The 23,437-nt window shown below is 51.7% G+C and overlaps 1 protein-coding gene across 1 annotated transcript; it reads right to left on the minus strand.

The window, feature by feature from the left end:
- Positions 1-8,701: 8,701 nt before the first annotated feature.
- Positions 8,702-10,639, minus strand: LOC120682584 (purple acid phosphatase 22-like). The gene is made up of 5 exons (XM_039964546.1): positions 10,380-10,639; positions 9,985-10,276; positions 9,312-9,898; positions 9,116-9,204; positions 8,702-9,005 (listed from the first exon to the last, which is right to left on the minus strand). Exons 1-5 carry the CDS (start codon positions 10,611-10,613, stop codon positions 8,774-8,776), a joined length of 1,434 nt encoding a protein of 477 aa, XP_039820480.1. The 5' UTR covers positions 10,614-10,639; the 3' UTR covers positions 8,702-8,773.
- Between the last annotated feature and the right edge of the window lie 12,798 nt (positions 10,640-23,437).

Raw genomic sequence — 23,437 nt, forward strand, 5'->3', positions numbered from 1 at the left:
ACATACACGAAGTCAGACTTTGACAGGTTGTATGGTAAGATCGGCAAGGCTGCTGGAAACACTGCTAGCACGAGCACACAGCCTTCGCTTGTTGACCCCGCAGATCGTGTGCTTAAAGAACCACCGAAAGCACTTCCGCAGAAACAGGTTTGGGTTCCAAAGCCCAATGCGCTGAGGAACCCCCTCAACACGCTCCCTGCTGCCACAGCCCAGGTTGCCCAGAAGAAGAGGGCTGCTCCTCCCCGTCCGCAGGCTAGGCCTCCACCTCCCAAGCGTGAGGTGAGGTACCACTGCGACTTCTGTGACAGGGAAGGTCACCTGGAGGAGTTTTTGCTTCAGGAGGAAGCGGGCTGTGAGGAGAGAGCAGGAGAGACGGAACGCGGATATGTACTCTGCTCGGGTGCATGGTCTTTCTCGGCGTGGTGATAGGCGAGATGCTAGGGCGCGCCGTGTAGGTGGAGGTCAGGGAGACGGTGGTGGTCACCGTGCTCCAGTAGGTGGTCGCTTTGCCGGCAGTGCTCCTGGTCGTTTTCAGTACGGCTATGGACCACGAGACCGAGGCTTTGGAGGAGGTTTTGAGGCTCCACGCTTTCCTCGCGGTGGTGATCGTTAGCCTCGCAGTAGACGGGACAGGGGATACGCTTTGCCTGACTTTGGTTACCCTTCTGTAGAGCAAATGGCTCGCCACTGGTTTGCTTCTCACTTTGCTAACCCCAGTGTCGAGACGTTTGCTCCTCCTTTGTCTCGATGGTGATGCAGGATGGAAGCCTGGAGAACAAGTGCTCCATGGATCTTGGTCTTATACAGGTTTGATCAAGACTTGATGGTTCTCCAAGGCTGATGGATAGCCCGTGGTGGTTTGTGTATCATATGTACATTTGAGTTTGCTCTTTGAGTTCTTTGTACACTTTCTGCTTTTGACTTGTTGTAGACTCTTTATCTCATACTTGCTCTGCTTGCTAGGTCTGTACTTGTGCTATGGTGGACTAGACACTCTGTATGCTAGTTTTTTTTTGTTTTCATATTGTTATGACTCTTGCTAGCTCAGGGTGTGTGCTTTGTTCAGTTCCCCTCATGCTTGTGTAGCTTGTACTCCTTAGGTCTGGTTGCTAGCTCAAGTATCTTTTTCATATAGTCTTGCTGCCTTGGTTCATGTTGTTGAGTGCCTTTAGACTTTTCTAGGAATATCTTTCGTCTTGATATGTTCTAGAGTGTCTTTTGGTATACTTTTGCATGTAGCTTGACTAACACCTAACCGTTTGCTTGAGTCTTGCTCTGGATCTTTGGTGTTTGCTATCTTCTTGTGTCCTAGCTTCTTTTGTGCTAGGTATCACTTGTTGAGGGGGAGCTCTACCTCAGGTGCCGATGATGATCCGGAGTTACTGCGCCGGCTGCAGGCTCCGGCCCCTTCTGCTTCGACTACCTCAGCTCAGGAGGACGATCCAGTACCACTACTTCCACTTCGATCGTTCACCTCTACAAGAACCTGTTCGAGCAGAAGGTGGACCCGCTGAGGACGCAGGGGAGGTGACCTCGAGCTTGCTATGCTCTAGGTCCAGCGGGATCTTCATCGAGGTATGTGAGCGTTCGGCTTGTACGTTTTCCTCTCAGGATGGACTTGTGGTTTTCTGATTGTTGCCTTTTTCATGGTACTCAGTTGGATCCATTTGGTCTAGTCCTGTGTGTCTTTGAGCCGTTGTATTTGCTGAATTCTTCAGTTGCTTAGCTTTTGGCTTTTCTTTGTCTTTCTCTTAAGTTTTAGCTTGGTTAGTTGCATTGTGCATATGCATTGTATATGTTTGCTTGTTGCATTGTCTCACTTGCACTAGCATTCTTGTATACATTGCTATGATCTTCTAGTGCCTGCTAGTGTGAGTTGATAAACTTGATCATGTATAGCTTGCTCCATTGTGTATATGACATCATCTGAGTTAATCTATTTTGATTTGAAAATCTGAAAATATGATCGCCCTGTCTTGGCTACTAGCATGTTAGGGCGTGTTGATATGCTTTGCTATCTTATTCATGCTAGTGTGGCCTTTCGTTCAGCAATTCATACTTGAAATTATCTAAATCTGATAAAATTGCTTGAACTGTTCTTGAAATGGATGGAAAAGATCCAGGTGGGATTGCTTGTCGCACTGATCGAGCTTTCGGGACGGCTCACTTTGCACTTGTGAGGACCCGGGCAAGGCTGTGCATGACTGAAACGAGTGCTTTAAGCTTCTGATTGTCTTTTGGCATAGGCTTGGCCTCGTTGCTAAGTAAAGCATGACAAGCTTTCAACCCCTGGCACTTAGAATTGCTTGATATAAAAAAATTGATTGAAAAGTGAATGTTGGCAACTTGTTTTGGCTGTTTTGGCTCACCTGTATGAGTATGAGTAGCACTGTTTTTCATTCCCTACTTGTTAGTGCTAGATCATGGGTGATGCTTTTATTTCTCATAAACTGAACTTGCCTAGCTCTAGACTGATATGATATACCCTGTTGAGCTAGATGCAGGTCTTGTTTTTGGATGCACACGTGCTTGTGACTAGATATTGTTCATATCCTTGTATCCCTGAATGCTTTCACTTACACCTCCTGCATTGCATTCATTGCATAGCATCTGTTCAGGGGGAGTCTCAGCTTCAGGGGGAGCTTTAGGTATTTTTAGACTTGATGTGTGCATGTGCCAACAAGGGGGAGAATTTTTGAGAGAAGTGATCGAACAAGGGGGATACTTGTTTGATTTTTGAAAAATTTATTGTGCACAGGGCTTTGAGAGTGCATCATTTTGGGAGAGTTGCACATGTGAGAGGGAAAAACTTTGCTTGTGGAGTTTCTGCTTTGGTTTTGGCTCCTGGTTTTCTCGTTTTCCCTCTGCTGCTTGCATGACTGCGTCGAGCGTTACCTCTGTCTTTGAGGAGTCATGTTTTGGCTTTTGATCGATTGCATCGAGCCGTTGCCCTTGTCTTAGGGGATCGATCTGTGCTTGAGTAAGTGACTGTTCTTGCCTTTCTGAGCTTTTTGTCACTTGCTTGGGTTCTTCGCTTTCTTGCTTTTCTTCTTTGGTTTCACTTCTCTTGGTTCGTTTGTGGTGTGTTGACAATGCACTCATCAAGGGGGAGATTGAGGAATATTGAGTACTCTATCCTGCTTGTGATGAGTGAATTGTCAACCGTGCGGTGTGATCGTGCGCTTGGTCTTTGGATTGCAGGTACACGGGCGTCGAGTGTCGACGGGGAGCTGCCGTGGAGGTGCTGTGGCCGATGGACCGTGCGGTGGACGGCGGTGAAGGGCAGCCGGGACCGGAGCTCGGACCGGGCGGCAGCTGTGGCGTCCACTCCTGGATCGAGGGCGCAAGCGGCGACGGAAGGCGGGTTTCTTGGTTTGCGCCACAAAACCAAGGAGGCGGACGGCGGTTGAAGACGCCAAGTCGTGGAGGCACGGGCGTCGGTCTCGGGACTGACGGAGGCGACGGGCGTCGACGGCGTCTAGGGCCTCGCTGCGGGCGAGGAGGTGACGGGCGTCGGGCGGCGTCTAGGGCCGTCAGAAGGCCGAGGCGGGAACGGCGTCTAGGGCCACGGCGTGGAGGCGGGAATCTTCCCGCGCGTGAGGTTTTGGCGGTTTTCTCAAAAACCGGCCACCTACCCGGGTTTCGCGGACCCTCCAAAACCGCGGACTGGATCTTCATCAAGACGGCGGCATCGCGGAGAAGACTTCGTTTCGAAGAAAGAACCTCGGCCGTCGGATGAGATCGTTGTACAGGGGGTGCTGCAGGCCTACCGGTCTGACCGGTCCCTGGCACCGGTCTGACCGGTCTAACACACCGGTCTGACCGGTCCAGCGCACCGGTCTGACCGGTCCCGCGGGTATAAATACCCTTTCACTTGTGTTATGTTAATTGCGGCTTTTGTAATCTGTTCGTGGACTCTCTGCTTCCCCAGGCCGCCGCCCCTGTGTTCCTCTTCCTCAGTTCATCTCTTTAGGGTAGATTTGAATATTGTTTGTGTGAGAACTCTTGTGGATTAGATTGGGAAAGGAGGCCCTAACCTCCTCGTGCCCTCTGGGCGATTTGAATCAATCCATCTCCTCGTTTTGTGCCTTGTTTGATAAAATTTCTATTTCGTTTTTGGTGCACTTGATTGCGAGGAGTCCATGAGTTCTTTGCTGTGATTCCCATGCTCCCAACTCTGACCTAAACCCTCTGGAATCTCTGGCGTGTTCGAATTCGAGTTCTTAAGTATTTGAGAAAACCCAAATCCCTTTTGATCTCCCCCATAATTCTCACGATTCGTTGATCTTTGGGACGAGATCTTTTGGGGATATGTTCACGGGGTAGGGGCGAAGCAATCCCCCAAGTTTCATAGGTTTTCGTGGTCATTTGTTTGGGATTCAACGTTTGAATCCAATTTCTCGGGGGTTTTCTGGGTGCTACCGGTCAGACCGGTAGGCACGACCGGTTAGACCGGTAGAGCGCACCGGTCAGACTGGTCCAGGCAGATCAGTTCTGCAGTTTTCCCGACTCGCTTCCGTTTTGCTTCGTGGGTTCGCTCGCTCGTTCGAGGCCTGTTGTGTTTGGTTAGCTTTTCAATAGCTATTCCAAACTTTGGCCAGAACGCTTGAGGGCTCGGGTGATTTTCGAGATATAGGCCGACGGTTTGAATTTCGGAAGAAATTTTGATCGGCTCCGATTCACCTCCTCTGGTTGGTTTAGCCTATCTGATCCGTGTGAGTAAACGCAGCAGTAGACTGGTGCCTGCCAGTCCGGGCTCTGCGATTCCTTCCTGTGCTTGCAAGGCAGAACGCAATGCACCTGATCATCACCTTCGGGTCCCTAAGATGTAGCCCAACAAATTCCTTGCGTGGCCTGGTACCAAGCGACACCTCGCGGCTAGCAGCATAACTCCGCGGAGGAACAGGCGGCCGATCGAGCAGCTCTGCGATGGCGGGAGAGGCACCGGTGCCCGACGCGCGACGGCGATCGTCGGGGCCGGTTCGGTCTCCAGTTCCACAACGCGAGACAAGAAAAAGACGGAGCCGCCGCCGCCGCCTCGTCCGCAGCCTCGTCCTGCTGCTCGGCCTCCTCGCCTTCCTCCTCTACCTGCGGCGTCGCCGGCGGCGCGCCGTACGGCGCCGGGGGAGCAGCCAACGGCGCCGGCGGGACGTCGTGGTGGTCGTCCAAGAGTAGGCGGGCGCGCGCCACAGACATCGGGCCAAGACGCCGCGTTCAGTTTAGCTCCTGAATTCTGACCTCCTGATCGGCGCGCTTCATCAATTCATAGTGTACTCTGTACTGTGTGGTTGTAGCATACGAGTAGCATCGTCGTCGTCGTCTGCTGACTTGACAGGCTAAGGCATTGCTGAACCGGTTGCCTCCTTGTTTACTAGGCATTTTAAAGTGTTCTTAGAATTTTGAAGCATTCGTGCACAAGTTTCTACGATTGCTTTGGTCTGCCTGCTGTGTCCGTGTGTCGTCCGTGTTAAATCGCCATACTATGCTCCGAGTTCCAATCTATTTGATCAAAATTTATAGGAAGGAGTGATAATATTTTGAATGTCAAATGAGAATAATTAGATTAAGTATGAAATATATTTTATTTGATGTGACAACATTCTTCTCTATAAATTCAGTCAAACTTAGTCTATTTCAACTTAGGACAAAGCGAAATGTCATACATTTCAGAACGGAGGGAGTATAATTTAACAAACTTGGTGACACCCAAATCCATTTGTATCTGGTGCGTCTAAATAGATTGATTATTCACACGCATAACCTGTGATTTTCACAAATATTCATTCTCAGATCCCCTCCTCTTATGTGCACCATCTCTCAATGCAATTTATCAAGCTCTCAAATGTCTCCTTAGGCATCAAAATTAGGTGCTGTTTTGTGGGGGAAAGAATGTAGATGGAAATATTATAAAGTTAATACCATCATTTTTTTGCATAGTAAGAAAGTGAAGACACCATTTTAGGTTGTAAAAACTAAGAAGTCTATATTTTTTAATAAAAATAAAATAATATATTTTATAATATAAAATTGACTGGGGACACATGCCCCCTCAACTATACCTACCATGTTATCATGGTCTCTTTGCAGTTTGATTTTAATTGTATTGTGTTCTTATACTCAAACTTGTGTTGAACTCTAACTATGATTTTATCCTTATTTTTTCAATTTTATTGATCCTGCTATCAATTATGCTCACGTATCACAGCTATGTTTTGCAGATTTCTTAGGTCACCACAGGGATTACCAGGATTACTGATTATGAATTAATGAAGATTTGTTCGTTTAAAAAGAAGAATTAATGAAGATTTTTCTCAGGTCATCGCAGTGATTACTATAACTGTTGTCTTATCTAATGGTTATCTACTATAGCATCCAGGGTAACTTTTTTGTTTGTTACTGGAGAGCCCCACAGTACACATCTTGTGTTTCATGCGGCCGTGCCAATTTATGCAATTAATAGAAAGAATAGAAGATTTTATATGTGCCAATTTCTCCTTTTAAGAACCATAATTTAACTGGTAGCCTGGAAGTATTTTGCACATAAATTAAGATGATGCTACTTTTCCTGCTAGTAATAATATTACTAAGAGTACTTTAATACTCAAGGATTATGACTAAGAGCAATTTGCAATTAAATAACTTGATTTTGCAGTAGACTGTGCATTTATCTGTGTTGATTCAAATAGTTCATTGTCCTTGTCATTGCTTATCTGTTCTAAAGATGGCAACGGGTAGGAAAAATCCGCGAATCCGCGGATACTCGACCCGCTGGGCGTGGATTCGGGTTTGGGTTTGTACCCGCGGGCGCGGGTACGACTATAAACCCAACGAGTATTCTATAACGGGTTTGAAAATGTAATACCTATAAACTCAAAAACCCGCTGACATGTGAGCTCTAATACCTATATATATATATATATATATATATATATATATATATATATATATATATATATATATATATATATATATATATATATATATTTCTCTCATTTCCTCCCCACTCCTCAATCCCAGCAGCCGCCACCCACCCCGTGCGGCCCTGTCCCCCCACCCCACCCCACCCCCTGGCGCAGCACCCGGCGGTGCCTCCAGGCCTCAGCGCCGTCTGCCGCGCCCCTCGGTCTCGGACTCCTCGCGTTGGCTCCCGGAGGGGGCCATGGTCGGCGGCCCCCAACTCTCCTCGGCGTCGGAGAGTGCTCTCCTCTGTGCTGGAGAGCGCCAGGCGTCCCCCAGGCCCCAGTGGCCGACGCCCTCGCCCCTCCGCGCCGCGCGCCCAGAGGCGACGAACCCAGGCGAGCGCAGCGGCCCCGACGCCCTCCCTAATCCCTCCGTGCCTAGAGGCGAGGCGACGAGCCCAGGCGCGTGCATGCCCCGACCCCAAGCACATCGACGTCCTCCCTCGTCCGTCCTCGCGGGTACACGGGCGTGCCCGCGGTTACGCGGGTATCCGCGGACAGCGGGTACTGGTTTGGGTTTCTACCCGTCGCGGGTTGCGGGCGCGGGTGCGAATTTAGGTTCGCGGGTGCGGGTTTCTGAAATTAGTATCCACGCGGATTTTACCCGTTGCCATCCCTAATCTGTTCACCTAGATGACAGTGTAGTTTTCTTGATTGGTCCAACAACTCAATATAATTTTTTATTTGACATTATGAACAAAAGTATGATACTGGTGACGTTCGATGGAGGAGTAGGTGGTGAGGGCGTCGATGTGAACCCCATGGTGATGTGGTGGCTGTAGCATGCCAATTGCCTAATAAGATTGAGAAACAGACTCGTGGTCCAGCACTAGCTACAGGAGCGCCACGATGCGGAGAGAAGATGAAGCTTTTTATATTTCTACCAGCGTTATTTGTTCGAGGGCTGGAATATCGAATATAAATGAATGATATACTTTAATGAATTATAGTATGATATAAATGTTTTTTCTTCCATTTGCATAAAAAATATGAGGAAACACTAAAAGGTAATTGGTTGAGATTTTTTAGTACTGCGTACCTTTTTTTAATAAAAAAGCACTTGATTTCTTTAAAACATGTGTATGGACATGTCCACCCTAATTGAATACTTATACCAACTTTATACATAACAACACATATATATTTGGCTATCCTTCCTCCTTCCTAATTCTAAAGCATGGTGTAAATCCTTCATGAGTTCTGTCTTAGCTTCGTCCGTCGTCACTTGACACCGTCCATCCCTCCATTGTGCCGAGCAAAGGAACATAGCAAATCCTGACCGTGTCCGTATCAAGTTTACGTTTCGTAAGTCTCCTCTACTCCGGCCATAAATCCTATTGGCATGATTATACACGATATCCTCTTGGCATCAAATGGTATCGCACGATCTATGGCCTGGTATGAAAACTTGGCTATAAGTATTTTACTATTAAGTTAGGGACCGCACAATAGCTGGTCGTCGAAACTTTCATAACGAGTGTGTTCATGAAAAAAAATAAATGATGTGTTCAAGGTATGTATAATATTTGCAGCAACAATAAAGCAAATGATCATGTACTCGTATAATGTTAATGTTGGTCCGTAGCAACGTACGGGTGTATTTTAGCTAGTCTCTCTCTCTCTCTCTCTATATATATATATATATATATATATATATATATATATATATATATATATAGGGCGCGCTCCACCGTGCTGTCTAGTGTTATCGTCACGTGCAAAGGACACAAGGCAGTATCCCGTTGCAAAATTTACAAGTTCTTTTTTTTTCGCACATAATGAGGAAAAAAAAAATGAAGGGCCCAATCGAGACGCTACAACTCATCGTTCCATGAACCGGCGGCGGCGCGGTCGCCCTCCTGCCGGCACGCGCTGTTGGCGGCCAGGCTCTCCAGCCAGACCTCGTCGCGGACGACGGAGTCCGCGTCGTCGTTGCGGTGCCACGCCCAGTGCGCCGTGGTCGCGTTCACCACCCTCAGCCGCCCGTGCCCGAAGCTCGCCTCCCTCGTCACCGACAACGGCGCCAGCTTGTGGTTCTTCTCAAAGCTACATTCAGACCAACCAGCATGGCAAAATGAAGCAACCAAAGCGAAAAAAAAAGCCGCTTATGTACGCCAAAATGGTGACAGGGTCATCATCTCGAATTGCTAGCTCACTCGAATGCAAGGCCTTCTCTATTGCCGCCGTCACCAATGGTGATGTACACGGGTCCGCACGGGTTTGCCTCGTTGTTGTACACCCTCGTCTGCAACAACAATGCCGATCGATCGGGAGGTGTCACCGGCCAAGAAAGAAGAAACTCTGCATGAACTGATGACCGATCGACCGACGGGTCAATGGAGGGAGACTCACGAAGCGCTCATAGGCATGGACGTGGCCGGCGAAGACGACGTCGACGCGGGCCTCGAAGAGCAGCCGCTCCATGGCCTCCCGCATGGCCTCGCCCTCCCCCTGGTGCGCGGCGTTGGTGTTGTACCAGGGCGCGTGCAGCAGCGCCACGAGCCAGGGCGTGGCGCGCCGGTCCACGCCGGCGAGGTCCCGAGCCAGCCACCGGTACTGGTCCGAGCCGGCGCCGAAGGGGGCGTACGAGCCCAGCATCACGACGTGCACGGCGCCGCCGGCGGCGTCGAAGGAGTAGTAGAGGTTGGACGGCGACCCGCTCTCCTCGTGCGGCGCCGGCCACCGCGCGCCGTACGCGGCGAACGGCGGCGGCACGCCCGGGGCCGGCGGCAGCGGCGCCGCCTCCACCTCGTGGTTGCCCTGCGTGACCATCCACGGCCGCCGGCTCGCGTGCCGCTGCACGAACCGCCCGAACGAGTCCCACAGCGGCTGCTGCGCGTCGGCGTACGCCAGGTCGCCCGGCACCAGCAGCATGTCGTAGTCCTTCTCGCCGGCGTGCGCCAGCGTCGACGCCGTCCACTCGGTCTGGCCCAGGTCCCCTGCAGCGTTTTCCATCCAGCAGCCGTCAGATCAAGAGTCAGCGCTCCGGCCGGTCAAGGCTGCGCGCTGGTCTTCCGTTCCGTACCGACGAGGGCGAGCTCGATGGGCAGCGCGGCCGGCGGCGTCCTGAGGCTGAACTCTTTCCCGGCCATGCCGCACCGGTAGTAGTACACCGTGCCGGGCTCCAGGGGCCCGATCTTGACGTGGTGGATCTTGCCGGAGGAGTAGAGGAAGTAGCGGTACGAGGTGTGCTCGCCGGTCGCCGTCGCGGTGTAGTTCCGGGAGGCCCGGCCGTACTCCACCACGGACTGGGTGCGCTTGTCGTCGGTGACCCACGACACCCTCATGTGCTTCGCCCCGACGGCCGATACGTGGACCTACTAGCACGGACACCGGCCATGCATGCATTCCGATCATCAGGTGCTCAAAAGTCAAAACTTGCATTGGCGTTTGCTTGCGTGCATGTCTAATCTTGTGTACCTGCTGGGGATGGGCGGCGGGCTCCGCGTGCTCCGTGAGGATGATCCGCCCGGGCGGAGGCCGGACATACTCTGCCGCCGCCGCCGCCGCCATGGCCAACACCGCGGTGACGACGAGAGCTCGGGCAGCCAAGAGAACGCCGCGCGGCGTGCCCATCTTCTCCTGCAACGGGCCAGCGGCGGCGCAACCTGAGACGTCGATGGCTGAGCGTGTCGTTGTGCGTGCGTGGACCATATAGGAATGTGGAGTAGGGGGGCGGCGATGGAACTGGGCGCTTCTCGGCTCGATGGTGGCGTCAAGGGATGGGAATGGCGTGACGCGACGCGCGGTCGGCCTGTGCTGTCGTGCGTGCAGGCTTTGGCTTGAAGCGTCGGGGGCGCAGCGCAGGCCGCCCGGCCGGCAGGATGCTCTCCTCCACCGCACCCTTCGCTTGGGGTGGACGTCTTCTGCGACGGGTCGTCCACTCGTCCGTCTCGCAGCCCGCACGCGGACACATTCCTCGCTTGAAGCATTTCCAGGCCGTGTTTGGATGAAGGGTGGAAAAGTTTCGATGAGAGAGAAACGATGCTTTGACTACTAATTAGTGGTATTAAATAAAGTCTAATTATAAAATTACCTCCACAACTGTGGTACTGTAGCAGTTGCTCTAGCTAATGAGGTCTTTGACCGCATGATTAGAGGATGATTGAGCGCGGTTACTGTAGCATCACTGTAGCCAATAATGATGAAACTTGGCTCATTAGATTCGTCTCGAAAAATTACACCCATTCCTAAAAGGGTTTTGCAAATAAACTTCGTTTAGTACTTCATGCATGTATTCGTCTTTTTGTGCAAAAGTTTTGATGGTTTTATCCAAACATGGCCCCACTGCGCCAATGCGGTGTTGGAGCAGAGCAGGGCACGGATCGGATGCAGCCGGTGGGGAAGATTCTGTGTTGCTGCGACACTGGCCTTTACCCTTTGGACAGAGAAATGATATTTGTACTAAGGATATCTGTACTCGTGCTACTCTAAACTTAATCCTCTAAAAGGTATATTCCGTCCTAGTTATTAATATTATCTACTCTACATTCAGTTTCTCTGCACTCATTCATATTCTATATCTCTAATCTATCCCAACTACCTCATATTTTATTCAATCATCCAATTACCATCTCAGGCCCCGTTCAATTCGCGATTTTTGGATGAAAAGTTACTGTAGCACAGTTCGTTGTTACTTGACAAATAATGTGCAATCATGAACTAATTAGACTTAAAAGATTCATCTCGTGCTAATAAGTTAGACTGTGTAATTAATTATTTTTTTCAACTACATTTAATGCTCCATGCATGTGTCCGAAAATTTGATGCGACGGTTACTGTAGCAAACTTTTTGGGAAGTGAACGGAGCCTCATTTTTTTTCTCCTTTCTTTTTTTCTCTCTCTTACCTTCCCCCTCCACTTCTCCGGCGGGTGTCCAGACGTGGACGCCCCCTCCTGGAGGTGAGCTCCCAGCGCAGGGCCGTGCGGCGGCGAGGCCCCAGTGCAGGGCCGCTCGACGGCGAGCTCCTGACTCTCTCTCTCCCCTGACGTCTCTCTCCACTACCCCTCTCTCTCTCTCGTCGGCGCCATTGCCTCTCTCCTCGGCGCCCCCACCTCCCACCCTTTTCCTCCATCTCCCCTGTCCACTCCCACTACGGCAGTGCTCTTTGCGGGGCAGAGGGAATCCGGGCCATGGCTCCCGCCGGCAGTTGATGTGATCCGGGCCGGCGAGCAGCGCTATGGCCGGGCGGACTGGACGCGCCACCGTGGACATGGATCTCCTCTGCTCCATCTCCCATGGCGGCGGCGGCTCGCCTCCCAGCCGCGAGCTCGCCCTCCTCCCCGCCGGCTCGCCTCTCCGGTGGGCGCGCGCAGGGCGGAACCCGCGAGGCTCGCCGCGCCGGCCTTCTCCCACTCTCCGCCCTCCTGCTCCCACGGCGCGCGGGTACGGCCTCGAGCTCGGGCGTCGCGGGGCGGAGCGGCGTCCGTGGCGGGGCCGAGCACCGGCGGCGGCGGGGGCGCGGGAAGAGAAGGGGCCGACGCGCGGCGGCGAGGCCTGTGCGGCGTTGCGGAGTGGGCTCGCGGCGGAGCTCCCGCTCGAGCTCGCCGGCCGCGGCCGCGGCGGGCGGCTGGCGGCGGGCCTCCTCGCGGCGTCCGTGACCTCCGCGTGGCCGCGTTCGCCGGAGCATGCGGCGGGACGGCGCACCGGCTCGGCCACGCGCGGATCTCCGCAGCCGGCGAGCGCGCGGCGGGAGCGGAGGCGGCTGGCGACGGGCGGGCGCACGCGCGTGGCCGCGGCGGCAGCTGGCGCGCGTGACAGCGGCAGCAGCGGGCGGCGTGGTGGCGGCTGTGCGGTGGTGCGGCGGTGGTTGCGAGACGACGGCGCGGCGGTGGTGGCGCGACGGCGGTGCGGTTGTGCGGCGGCGCGACGGCGGCGTGTCTGGGCGGGGGGAGCTTGCCGAGGTTGGAGGCGCGTCTGGGCGGAGGCGGGGCGGAGCTCGCTGAGGTGGGCTGGAGGCGCGGCTGGGCGAAGGGGGCGGAGCTCGCCAGAGCATGCAGGGACGTGGGGCGCACAGGAGGAAGGGCCCGCGCCCTGCCGCGTGGAGAAGATAGAGGGAGTCCGGTATTGCGCTAGATTTGGAGAAACAGAGCCGAGCGGAAAGATTGCGTATGCGATAGAGTAGACCGTTGCAGTAGATTTTACATTAAAATGTTACTGCAATGCCCAGTAGCGGACCGCAGTGCGGATAGTCTAACCGCAGCCTGCATAGGCTGAACTGAACTATGCGAACGGGCCTGCGACCGGTCGGCAGCGCCTCAGTAGTGCCCTCTCCTCCAGAACCGGATCCGCTGACTTTAAGTCAGCGGGACACTGTGGTTGACGTGTGGGCCACGCTCACATGGAGCCCACACGTCAGTGGCCCGAGTCCCGCTGACTTAAGTCAGCGGAGACTCATCCCTCTCCTCCTCCTCCGGAGGAGGTCCCCAGTTCGATCCGTTGTGGGGACGAATTTCGGTTGGATTTTCCAAGATTTCCTGGTGGCCTTCAATACATGCTGGGAACTGGTGTCCGAGTCCATCTCTTCAAGACAGATGTGTGGGTGTGAGTATATGGTGTAGGTCTTGACTTGCGCATAGGTGGTGTGTGTGGAGTGTGTGAGTGTGGTGTGTGGGTCTATGTGTAAGTTCAGAAACTACAATTTGTACTTGGAGTAAGGCCAGTCAAAAAAAAAAGCTGAACTGAACTACTGAATTGAATACTCTGCAAACATGGGCTTGGTAAAAGGGGCGTAGTGGAGCAAGGACCACCTGATTGCTGCCTCTTCCTCGTGTTACAAAAGCTACACGTTCCTGCCATCACTGTAAGCGTAGTTCTAGTAATTTTTAGATCCAAAATTTTTACAACAAAAAACACCACATCAAATATTTGGACATGTGTATGGGGTACTAAATGAAGTCTATTTACAACACTTTTTACACGAATGGGCTGTAAATCGCGAGACGAATCTAATGAGCCTATTTAATTCATGATTTGCAACAGTGATACCATATTAACTATCTGCTAATTATAGATTAATCATGAATTAATTACCATCATTAGATTTGTCTCGTGATTTGAAAAAAGTTTAGTAAATAGATTTTGTTTAGTAGTTCTAAATGGCAAGATTCTCTTCCCAAAAAATTTTGGGCGGGGATCTAAACACGGCATACTGTACAGGAAAAAGGCCATATCTAGTTCAAACGAGTCCGCATCCGCAAACCATTTTCCGATATCTCTTCCTAGTTCAAACGAGTCCGCATCCGCAAACCATTGCTATCTGCTTCTTGACAAAGTCTTGTGGTAAATTCAAGTGCTTGCCGGAGGGGGCGCGTCTGTTTAAACCATTGCTAGAGCTTTTCCGAAAGCGTAATATTCTTGCTAAAAATGACTCGAAGCTAGATGCTGATAAACTGTTGCCAAATGAGCATATCTGGCGGTCTGGCCTGATTGATCCATCTGATCCCAGCCCAGCAGAATCCGTGTCGACGGGATAAAATACCTGATCGTTTCGCTGCCCGGCCCGGAAGTGAACACTGGCTGGCTGGCTGGTGGTGACCGATAAAAAACCGTCATCCCATAGTGGGCCGGTTTGCAGCTGGTTTACACGGTTCGGGCTTCAAAAAGGCTGGGCTTTTAGCTTGATGGGAATGGGCCGGCACTGAGGCTGGCCACATCTATCTTTAATAATGCATCTGGGTAATTCCGTGGTTTTGGTCTGCTCTCCATCATCATTCCGCCCCACTATTCTCCGCGAAAAGGCACGCAGCCTTTTGCACGCCTTTTTGTTTTCCTCGCGACGCGTTCCGAGAGATCCTTCCATGCAGCCCAACGTGCCGGCAGAAGCGAAGCCAGTGTTAAACTGATCCTAGTGCACAGACCTGTTGTGTTTTCCCAGGATTATATGGTGAATGGTTAGTAGGAAAAAGGAAGTTTATACGGGTGCGCCGGCACGGGCAGAGTGCCTGGCAGAGCCGAGGCCTGAGGGCCCCGACGCCTGGCCGCTTCTCTGGCGAGCTACGTGTCCCCGTGCGTTCGTCGCCGCCTCCATATGCCCCCAACGGCGTTCAAACCCCGCCATCGCCATCACGCGCGGCTTGGCTCAACTCAGCTCAACCTTTTTCAATTTCTTCTTCCGGCCGTGCGAGCCAGTCGGTCGCTTTTGCTGTGTTTTTCGTCGGGCGCCATCATGCGTGCCCGTGTCAAGGCCAGGTGCAGCCCATCACCAGGTCGGGGTCGGGCTCGAGCCCGTGCGTCATCATCAGAATTCAGATCGGATGGCGGTCCGGTGGCGGGATGCGATGCATGCTCGAAGACGGCACCTGTACGCGGCGTCAGCACCAGACCAGGGTGCACGCCCAAAGGGAAAAGAAGGAGATTCCCCGGCGCGCTCGTCTTGGCTCGTTCGCACGCACCCGTGCGTGCGTGCTGGCCCGCTACTCAGGATTATGCCACGCACGCGACGCATGGGCGTGAGCTAGCTACTCTACGACCTGCGGCGATGCGATTCCCTCGTCCTAGGCCACTGTTGCAGGCGCCGCGCACGACCGGAGGAGCCCCCCATGCGTGTCAGGTCATGATGGGTTCAGTTCAGCGGCCGCCCGAGCGACGCGCACGAGCTGAGCAGTGCGGCGCGACGCAACCCATGCTTTCCGGCCGGCAGCGCGTCGGCGCGCGCAAGCCACGGCGGGTCGGCGGCAGGGTCCGGCGACCGGCCGCCGCTGCTGCCGTTCAAACGGCGAGCAGGGTGGGCGCTCCTCGCAGCCTTTTCCAGGCAGGTCTGCCGCCGGTCAACGCGGCAGGCAGGTCGATCGAGGATCAACATCTCTTGCAGTGCGCGTCGCTTGGAGCGTCGCTCAGCCAGCTCCAGCTCCAGCTGCGTCGCGCAGGCGGACTTATCCCTGGCCGCGCTCTCGAGTAGCCTGCGCCACGATAATTCTCCATGCCTGAGCCTGACACGCCCAACGGGACGACCGGTTCCGCTCGCCCCCTGGCCCCTGAGGCCCTGACCTGAGCTCCGGCCTGGCTCGCTCGCCCGGCCAGCGGCCAGCCCCAGCTCTCGGCCGGAAAAAAAGTTTTCCGCGGGGCGAATCGATGCGCCGCACTGACCCTGCGCTGCGCTGCTGTTCCTGCGCGCGCGGCACTTTTCGCCGAACCCAATTGATTGTGCCCATGCAACATCAAACTTTCTTCTGTCCCTGCCCGTGTGCTTGCTCTGTCTGCTCCTCCCCCCTTCATTGCGATGCTGCTTGCTGCATCCACCCGGTCTGCCTGCCTGCCTCCTTCCATCATGCGTTTCTAGAAACCGTGCAGCTCATTATTCGCCCCCCGTCTGATCCGCCAGACCCAGGCAGCAGCTTCTTCTTGGCACAGCCTTTACTCGAACGATGGGCCTGTTTGCTCCGCTTGCCAAAATACACGGTAGGAGGTGGCCTCTCTGGAGAGTGAAGATGCAAGTGCTAATTGCTGACACCATCACGAGCCTGTGCACGAAGCATCCTGAGTTGGTTTCGCAGCGTCGGCAAACAGCATCTACCGGTTCGCATTGCACTACACATGCTGCTGCCATGCGTCCTCCTCGACAGGTTCCTTCCTTTCCTGTGAAACTTTGGTTTTCCTGTCACAGTTTTTCTCTAACAAAAAGGACAAAAAAACAGACGGTCTCTCCTTAGTCCTTACTAGCTAGCCAGCTCGGCCTCTATGGAAAGAGACACCCACCCGATGACCCAACCTTAGCCCGTTAGCCGGGTCGAGAAAGCTAGCGTGCGCCTGTGCTCTTTATCTTCCTCCCATCATGCGATCGATCGAGTGCGCTACAGTGCAGCTAGCACATGTATGAACACATGTTGGATGGAGTAGCTAGCTGATGAGGAGGCATCATCGTCGAGGCTTTCGAGTGGTGCAATTAGTTGATGGGCCGAAACGGAGCCCGATCGAAGACGAAGAGCACACGGGCTGTGTTTAGATTTAAAATTTCTCTCTCCAAACTTCACTATTCACCTATCATATCAAATCTTTTGCCTCATACATGGAGCATTAAATGTAGGTAAGTAAAAAAACTAATTGTATAGTTTTGATGTACACGACGAGACGAATCTTTTGAGCCTAGTTAGGTCACGATAGGACAACAATTACCATAAACAAACGAAAAGTGCTACAGTGTGCTACAGTATCCAGTGTAATTTTTTTTACCACCATTTTACGAATATAAACACAGCCACGACAGGGAAACCCAACCCCCGAATGATGGCTTCGCTTTGAATTGGCTATCATGGCCGTGCACTTGCACTGCCCCCCGGCCTCCCCTCGCATCTTGAATTGCCTGTCTCCATGGCCAGCCGAAGCAGATGCAGTGCAACTTCATGGAAGGTTATGGCAGGGGTAAGGATTGGATTGAGACTACTCTCTGTCACAGGGATCATAACTTTTTTTTATGAAGAGTCAGGGGAGTCATTATTGCTCCTCTGTCTTGGGATTAATTATTTTAGGATTGCCGCAATGGAGTTCAATCAGTATGACAATAATTCTCCTACTAGAAACCATGTACTACAAGATTTGCTTAAGATGCCTTTTCCACATGGATGCCTGGTCTGGTAGTACTCCGGTACGTCTACCCATTGCAAATAAAAGTGCACTCACCCTGTTTGGCATGTTTGCTTTCAACTTGGAACAATTTATTTCGGCTTAGTCTCTTTTACAGAACACTATTGAATCAGTCAAAATTAGCCGGGTTTTCCACCAGCTGTACATGGTAGGTCTAGGAGGATTTGAAGTTAACTGAAAGTTTTTAACATGGACTGGACAAAATTATCTTGTGCCAAAATGGTTGCCCAGCCCACGGAGATATATTGCACAATCTAAAGGAAAAAAGTCTTCAAAATTTTAAGAAAGTTGACGTTTATAGGCTATCGTTTGTAGAATAGTTTTCAGCCTCTTAATAATTGGTTGATCGGCACAATTGTGGCATATATATACTTATGCTACGATGTTGTCGTCTGTACTTTGCTCATCAGTCATCAGTCATGGCAAAGTTACTATGACTAACTTAACCCTTATCGCTCCCATATATATGCAGCCTAGGGAGCCCAGGCTGTCAAACATCATTAGTTCATTACCCCCTCCCTTTTTTTCCCCAATCTTCTTCTTTACATATCCGTGCACCACTTTCTGCCGCCACATGGATTTCCTTCGAGGACTTTGGCCAGATCCGATCCTGTAAACCTCGTAAACGCAAAAAATACGTTACATTGAATGTTTCGACACATGCATGGAGTACTAAATGAAGTCTATTTACAAAACTTTTTGCATGGATGGGCTGTAAATCGCGAGACGAATCTAATGAGTCTACTTAAGCCATGATTTGCAACAGTAATGCTACCGTAACCATCCGCTAATTATTAATTAATCATGGATTAATTAGCATCATTAGATTCGTCTCGTGATTTACAACCTATCTGTGAAAAAGTTTTGTAAATAGATTTCATTTAGTACTTCAAATTAGTAAGATTCCTTTAAAAAAATTTTTTTGCAACGAAACTAAACACGGCCTTTGTTTCATGCAACAATCACATCTCAAGAGCACCAGTCCACATTCGAGCACCACTAACAGCACACATCACCACCGTCCGAAGGCGAAGTGTGCGAATGAGGATGGGGACGTTGGAGCCTTCCTCGCTCCCCTCCGCCTCCCATCCGTCGCCTCCTTCAATTCCACAAAAATCACCTGAAATCTCCTTTAATCCCTCGGCTACGAGTATAGATCCCAGTTGCCCTCCTCTAGATCTACAGTTTGGTGGGTCGCTTGGCTTCAATGCGGGGTGCTGCGGCGGTGCGTCGGCCACCACCTCGTTCATCGACGGGTGTGCAGCTGCCGGAAGAGAGAAGGCAAGAAGACATTGAAGCGCTCCAGCCTGAAGAAGTACGCGTGCCTAAGGCAGTTGGCGCGGATGGAGAGGAGGTCCTGCTTCCGGGTCTGGCGAATCAGCTGCAGTCCTTATTGATACCTAGCCCTTTGATGGCGGCCCCTAGCAAGGAAGTTCCGAGCCTAGCTCATTCAGATCTGCTCGTTCAAGATTTCCCACATGGAGAAGCTTCATCGTGCAACGTGCTGCATCAAATTGAAGATTTTCGTGTGGATCCACTCCTCCTCGACATTGAAGTCAATTCAACAAGCCGGCAAGCAAGATTCAGCTACGCAGAGAAAGGAAAGTGGAAGGAGGGGGAGAAGCATTCAAACTTTGCTGCAGCTCACGCTCTCGACCGGTCAAATTCAGGCACCTTCAGCCCGGTGAGCAATCACTACTCCTCGACACCAATAGTCAAGCAACTGTCTACCTCCTCAGTTCCGGTGGCAGACCATCAATTCAAGCCTTCGCCTAGTAGGCTGAAAATTGGTACTGGTGCATGCACGCCCCAAGATGCAGCTTCTGAACATACTGAAGATGGCATTGGAGATGGTTTTGAACCGGTCCGCCCTCGATACTGGTGGAGAAAGCAAGCAGAAACTTCAAATCCTCCAATCCGCCACCAAACGACTCTGGATGCAGAGAGAAGGAGGAAATTCATCAGTCATGCCAGGGGCAAATGCCTTAACTGCTTCTCACCTAACCACAGAGTGGCATCATGCACAAACCGCACCAAATGTTGGCGTTGCCTCAATCAGGGACACAGAGCGACAGACTGCCCACGGTTTAAGAAGCTCTCCACTCCCACCACAAGGCAGCACTACCAGCCTCCTCAATTCCAGCCTCATCCGCCTAGAAACCAAGACCAAGCTTCCGACAAGCGTACCAGCAAGAGGAGCTACCTCGAGGTGGTCAAGGGTGTGGGGGCGCCCATGGCGTACCCTGGTGACCCGCTTGCGAGGCCGGGGCGTGTACTTCGCGCCGTGGCGGCGATCGGGGTGATCAGGCGCGAGAGAGATGATCTGGTGAGTCGGGCAGCAGTGTGCTTGCTCCCAGGCAATAGTCACAACACAGAGCCACACCATGTCTCCGACGCCCTTGCGATGCAGATGGGCTTTAGCCGCGGTAGCATTCATGTGATGAAGCACTTCCCGGAGCAGTACTGGTGCTGTTCTCCAACCACCACGACAGGCAGCGTGTGCTGGACCGAACCACCATCAACAATAGAGGTCGCTGCTTCAGCTTTGCGCCATGGTCTGAGCAGAGGCATGGCTCAGCGGTGCGCTGGGAGTTCCGTGTGCGGCTGCGGATCGAGGGGATTCCTGTCCATGCCTGGAATGAGGGGGTGGCGGCGCTGGTCATTTGCAGCCAGTGCGCCATCCACTATGTCGAGGGGAAGACTCGTCGCTGGGAGCGTATGAGAACGTACGACCTCTGGGCGTGGTGTGTCAACCCATCCAACATCGCCAAAGAGGTATGGCTTATGGTGACTGATCCTGACAGGGAGATGGACGGCAGGCGACAGGAGGTGGAGGTGCACTACGAGGAACCAAGTGGTTTCAAGTTCGGCATCACCTACAAGTTGTTCATCCATCTGGATGTGGTGGAGGACCTCTCCTTCATCCAGGGCCCGGGAGGGGACCCAAACAGGAAGAGACGTCGCGTCTTCGACTGGCAATATGGCGTTCCAGATTCCCTTAGCGAGCGTAGGGAGCGACCCAGAGGCCGTCAGGAAGATAGAGGCACCACCCCTAGAAGAAGGGACGACGACGATGACTACTACCGCGGCACTCGCTGCCACCGTAGCAGTCATGCTTGGGAGAGGGTGTCGCGGTGCCGGGGAGCGGTGGAGGATTGCTACTCAACCTCTCGTTACCTGGGACACCGTAGCGGTGGTGTCTACCCACATCGTAGCAGGCCCTCCCTTTCTGGCTGGGGGAGTGATGCCTGGGACAGCGGTCTGCATCGCCTCACCAACACAAGGAAGTACATCTACAAGCCCAAGAAGTGCTCCTCCAGCAAGAAGGTCTCCTTTGCATGCCCTCTAGTTCAGACAATGGGTGAGAAAACACCTTCAGTTGTCAGTTTAATAGATTTTAGTTGTCAGCTTCTTTAGACATGTCAACTGTTTTCAGTGGTCAGATCAGACCCAATGCGGGATGAATTGTTCACCCTCCCTTCTCTTGTAGGACATCCCACCAAGGAGGCCAGGATCCTGGAGATGCTCAGCGAGGCAGAGGGACTGCAAGGTGGCTGGCAGGCTTCACCTGTTGCTGCTCAAGAAGAGCCAATGGAAGCTGAGGCAGACGTGCTGGAAGAGGGTGAGATACTGAGGGGAGAAGTGGCATTGGAGACAGTGGAAGAAGTTCCGTTTGCAGCCAGCAACCCCCTCCTAAGCAATACTCAGGTTGTGCAGCAGGTTAGTGAAATAGAAAATGAATTAGTTAATGGTGCTATTGTTACAACAAGTCCTGAAGATAATGAGATTAATGACCTGTCTTCTTTTATCAACTACATTTTGTGTGCCCTCCCGTTCCTGTACTGCACACACCACCACGTGTTAATAATTTGCAACTGGATGATGATCACTCAAGTAGGGTGCAACATATCAGCACAGAAACACCAACAACACAGAGGAAAAGCACCAGGCTAGCTGACAAAGCTAAGCTTAACCCAGTCAAGGGCAGCTTGAATCTTGCTCAGAGAGTTTTAATTAATAAACTTGGAGAGCTGTCACCTAATTTGAAACAAAAAGCTAATGTGAATTTCAATTCTGTGGTGCAGCATTTCCAGCAGCCTGTCACCAAGAAGACGATGGATGCCCTCACAGTCCTTGTTGAACAAGGAAATAAGGCAGTGAGCAAGAAGAAGAGTAAGGTGGCCCCGTTGCCTACAGGGGAGGTTGGGATACAGATGGCCTAATTGCCAGGAGGAACTTGTGGTCTTTGTCAGTTAACTTTCAAGTAGTGTGTTTGCGTTTAGATATGTTAAGCAAGAGACCTCAGAACTTGTTGTTTGTAACCACTATTGGGCCGGCAATTTGGCCCTGCGGCTTCATGGGTGCTTTGTATGGGGCCTGGCGCCTAGCACCATCGTTCATGAAACACGCCAAGTTATCATCATCGTCACTAATCGCCCTACAGGGTTGGTTCGGCTTTGTGTCGGGTCCTGGTGCGAAGCTGCATAGACCCTTCCTGTTAGAAGTGAACAAGATTTCGTCAAGTTGCTTGGTGTTTCTCTATGTCATAGAAAAATATTAATTTGTTGTGCTGGAACGTCCGTGGACTTAATGCGGCGGCAAGACGAGCGAGTGTTCGCAACACCGTTACCTCGTCAGGTGCAACTATCATATGCCTTCAGGAAACAAAAATTGCACATTGGACAACTCACCTGGTAGTGGATACGCTAGGCCAACGTTTTGCTAGGAATTACGTGGCCCTCCCTGCTAGTGGTACTCGAGGGGGCTTCCTCATTGCTGTGGACGATAAGTTTTTCAACCTACACAACTGCAGCACAACTGAGTACACAATGTCAGCAGATATTACTTTGAGGGCCGACAATACGTCTTTGACCCTCACAGGCGTTTATGGTCCACAGGAGGATCGCGATAAATTAGCTTTCTTAGAAGAGATTAAGGGCTTGCGACAAATCGTGAAAGTTGAATGGCTAGTAGTAGGTGATTTTAATCTGATATATAAAGCGGAAGATAAAAGCAATGACAGATTAAACAGGCTTATGATGAGCAATTTCAGACAAACCATTGATGAGGCCCAGCTCATGGAGATCGATCTCCGAGGCAGAAAGTTTACTTGGAGTAATGAACAAAACAACCCTACTTTCACGAGAATTGATCGCATGTTTGGGACACCTGAGTGGCATCTCTTGTTTCCGAACATTGATTTGCAGCCACTACCGACAATGGGATCCGACCATTGCCCTTTATTTCTTACCGGTGATATCGCTAAACAAAATTACAAGGGGTTCCGATTTGAGTCCTTTTGGGTTAACATGCCTGGGTTTAAAGAGGTAATTGAGGATACATGGGCGCAGCCAGTCAACACGCAAGATGCCATCCTACGCATGCATGTCAAATTATTACGGACAGCTAAGGCCCTCAAGATTTGGAGAAGACAGAACCTAGGCAATTTGTCACTTAGGTTGGAGATTGTTAAGGAGATCCTGAAGCTTTTGGATGCGGCACAAGAACAAAGAATTCTCACACCAGAAGAGTTGGAATTCCGTAGATTCCTGAAAGCCAAATCAGTTAACCTCGCTGCCATTCAGAGATCACGTGCTAGACAACATTCTAGGCTAATATGGATACGAAAGGGAGATGCCTGCACTAGGCTTTTGATGCTGCATGCTAATAACAGAAGAAAGAAACATTTTATCCCTTCCCTAGCCACTGCCTCTGGAGTTGTCTCAAATCACCAACGGAAAGAAGAAATTATTTTTGATCACTTTGTCAATCTACTAGGAAAGACACAAGAGAGATATCTAAGTTTTAATTGGGCTAATTTAGGCTACCAGCCTCATAACCTGAGTGAGCTTGAAGACCCCTTTGAGGATGAGGAAATAAAAAACACGGTTCTGCA

This window comes from Panicum virgatum, chromosome 7N (assembly GCF_016808335.1).
Source record: "Panicum virgatum strain AP13 chromosome 7N, P.virgatum_v5, whole genome shotgun sequence".
NCBI lineage: Eukaryota > Viridiplantae > Streptophyta > Magnoliopsida > Poales > Poaceae > Panicum > Panicum virgatum.

Bases quoted from the DNA above. Each gene is read 5' to 3' on its own strand.
- LOC120682584 (XM_039964546.1), bottom strand. From the start codon at position 10,613: ATGGTCCACGCACGCACAACGACACGCTCAGCCATCGACGTCTCAGGT. The intron at 10,277-10,379 runs GTACACAAGATT...CCGTGCTAGTAG, and splicing joins CCGCCGCCCATCCCCAGCAG to GTCCACGTATCGGCCGTCGG. The intron at 9,899-9,984 runs GTACGGAACGGA...AAAACGCTGCAG, and splicing joins CATCGAGCTCGCCCTCGTCG to GGGACCTGGGCCAGACCGAG.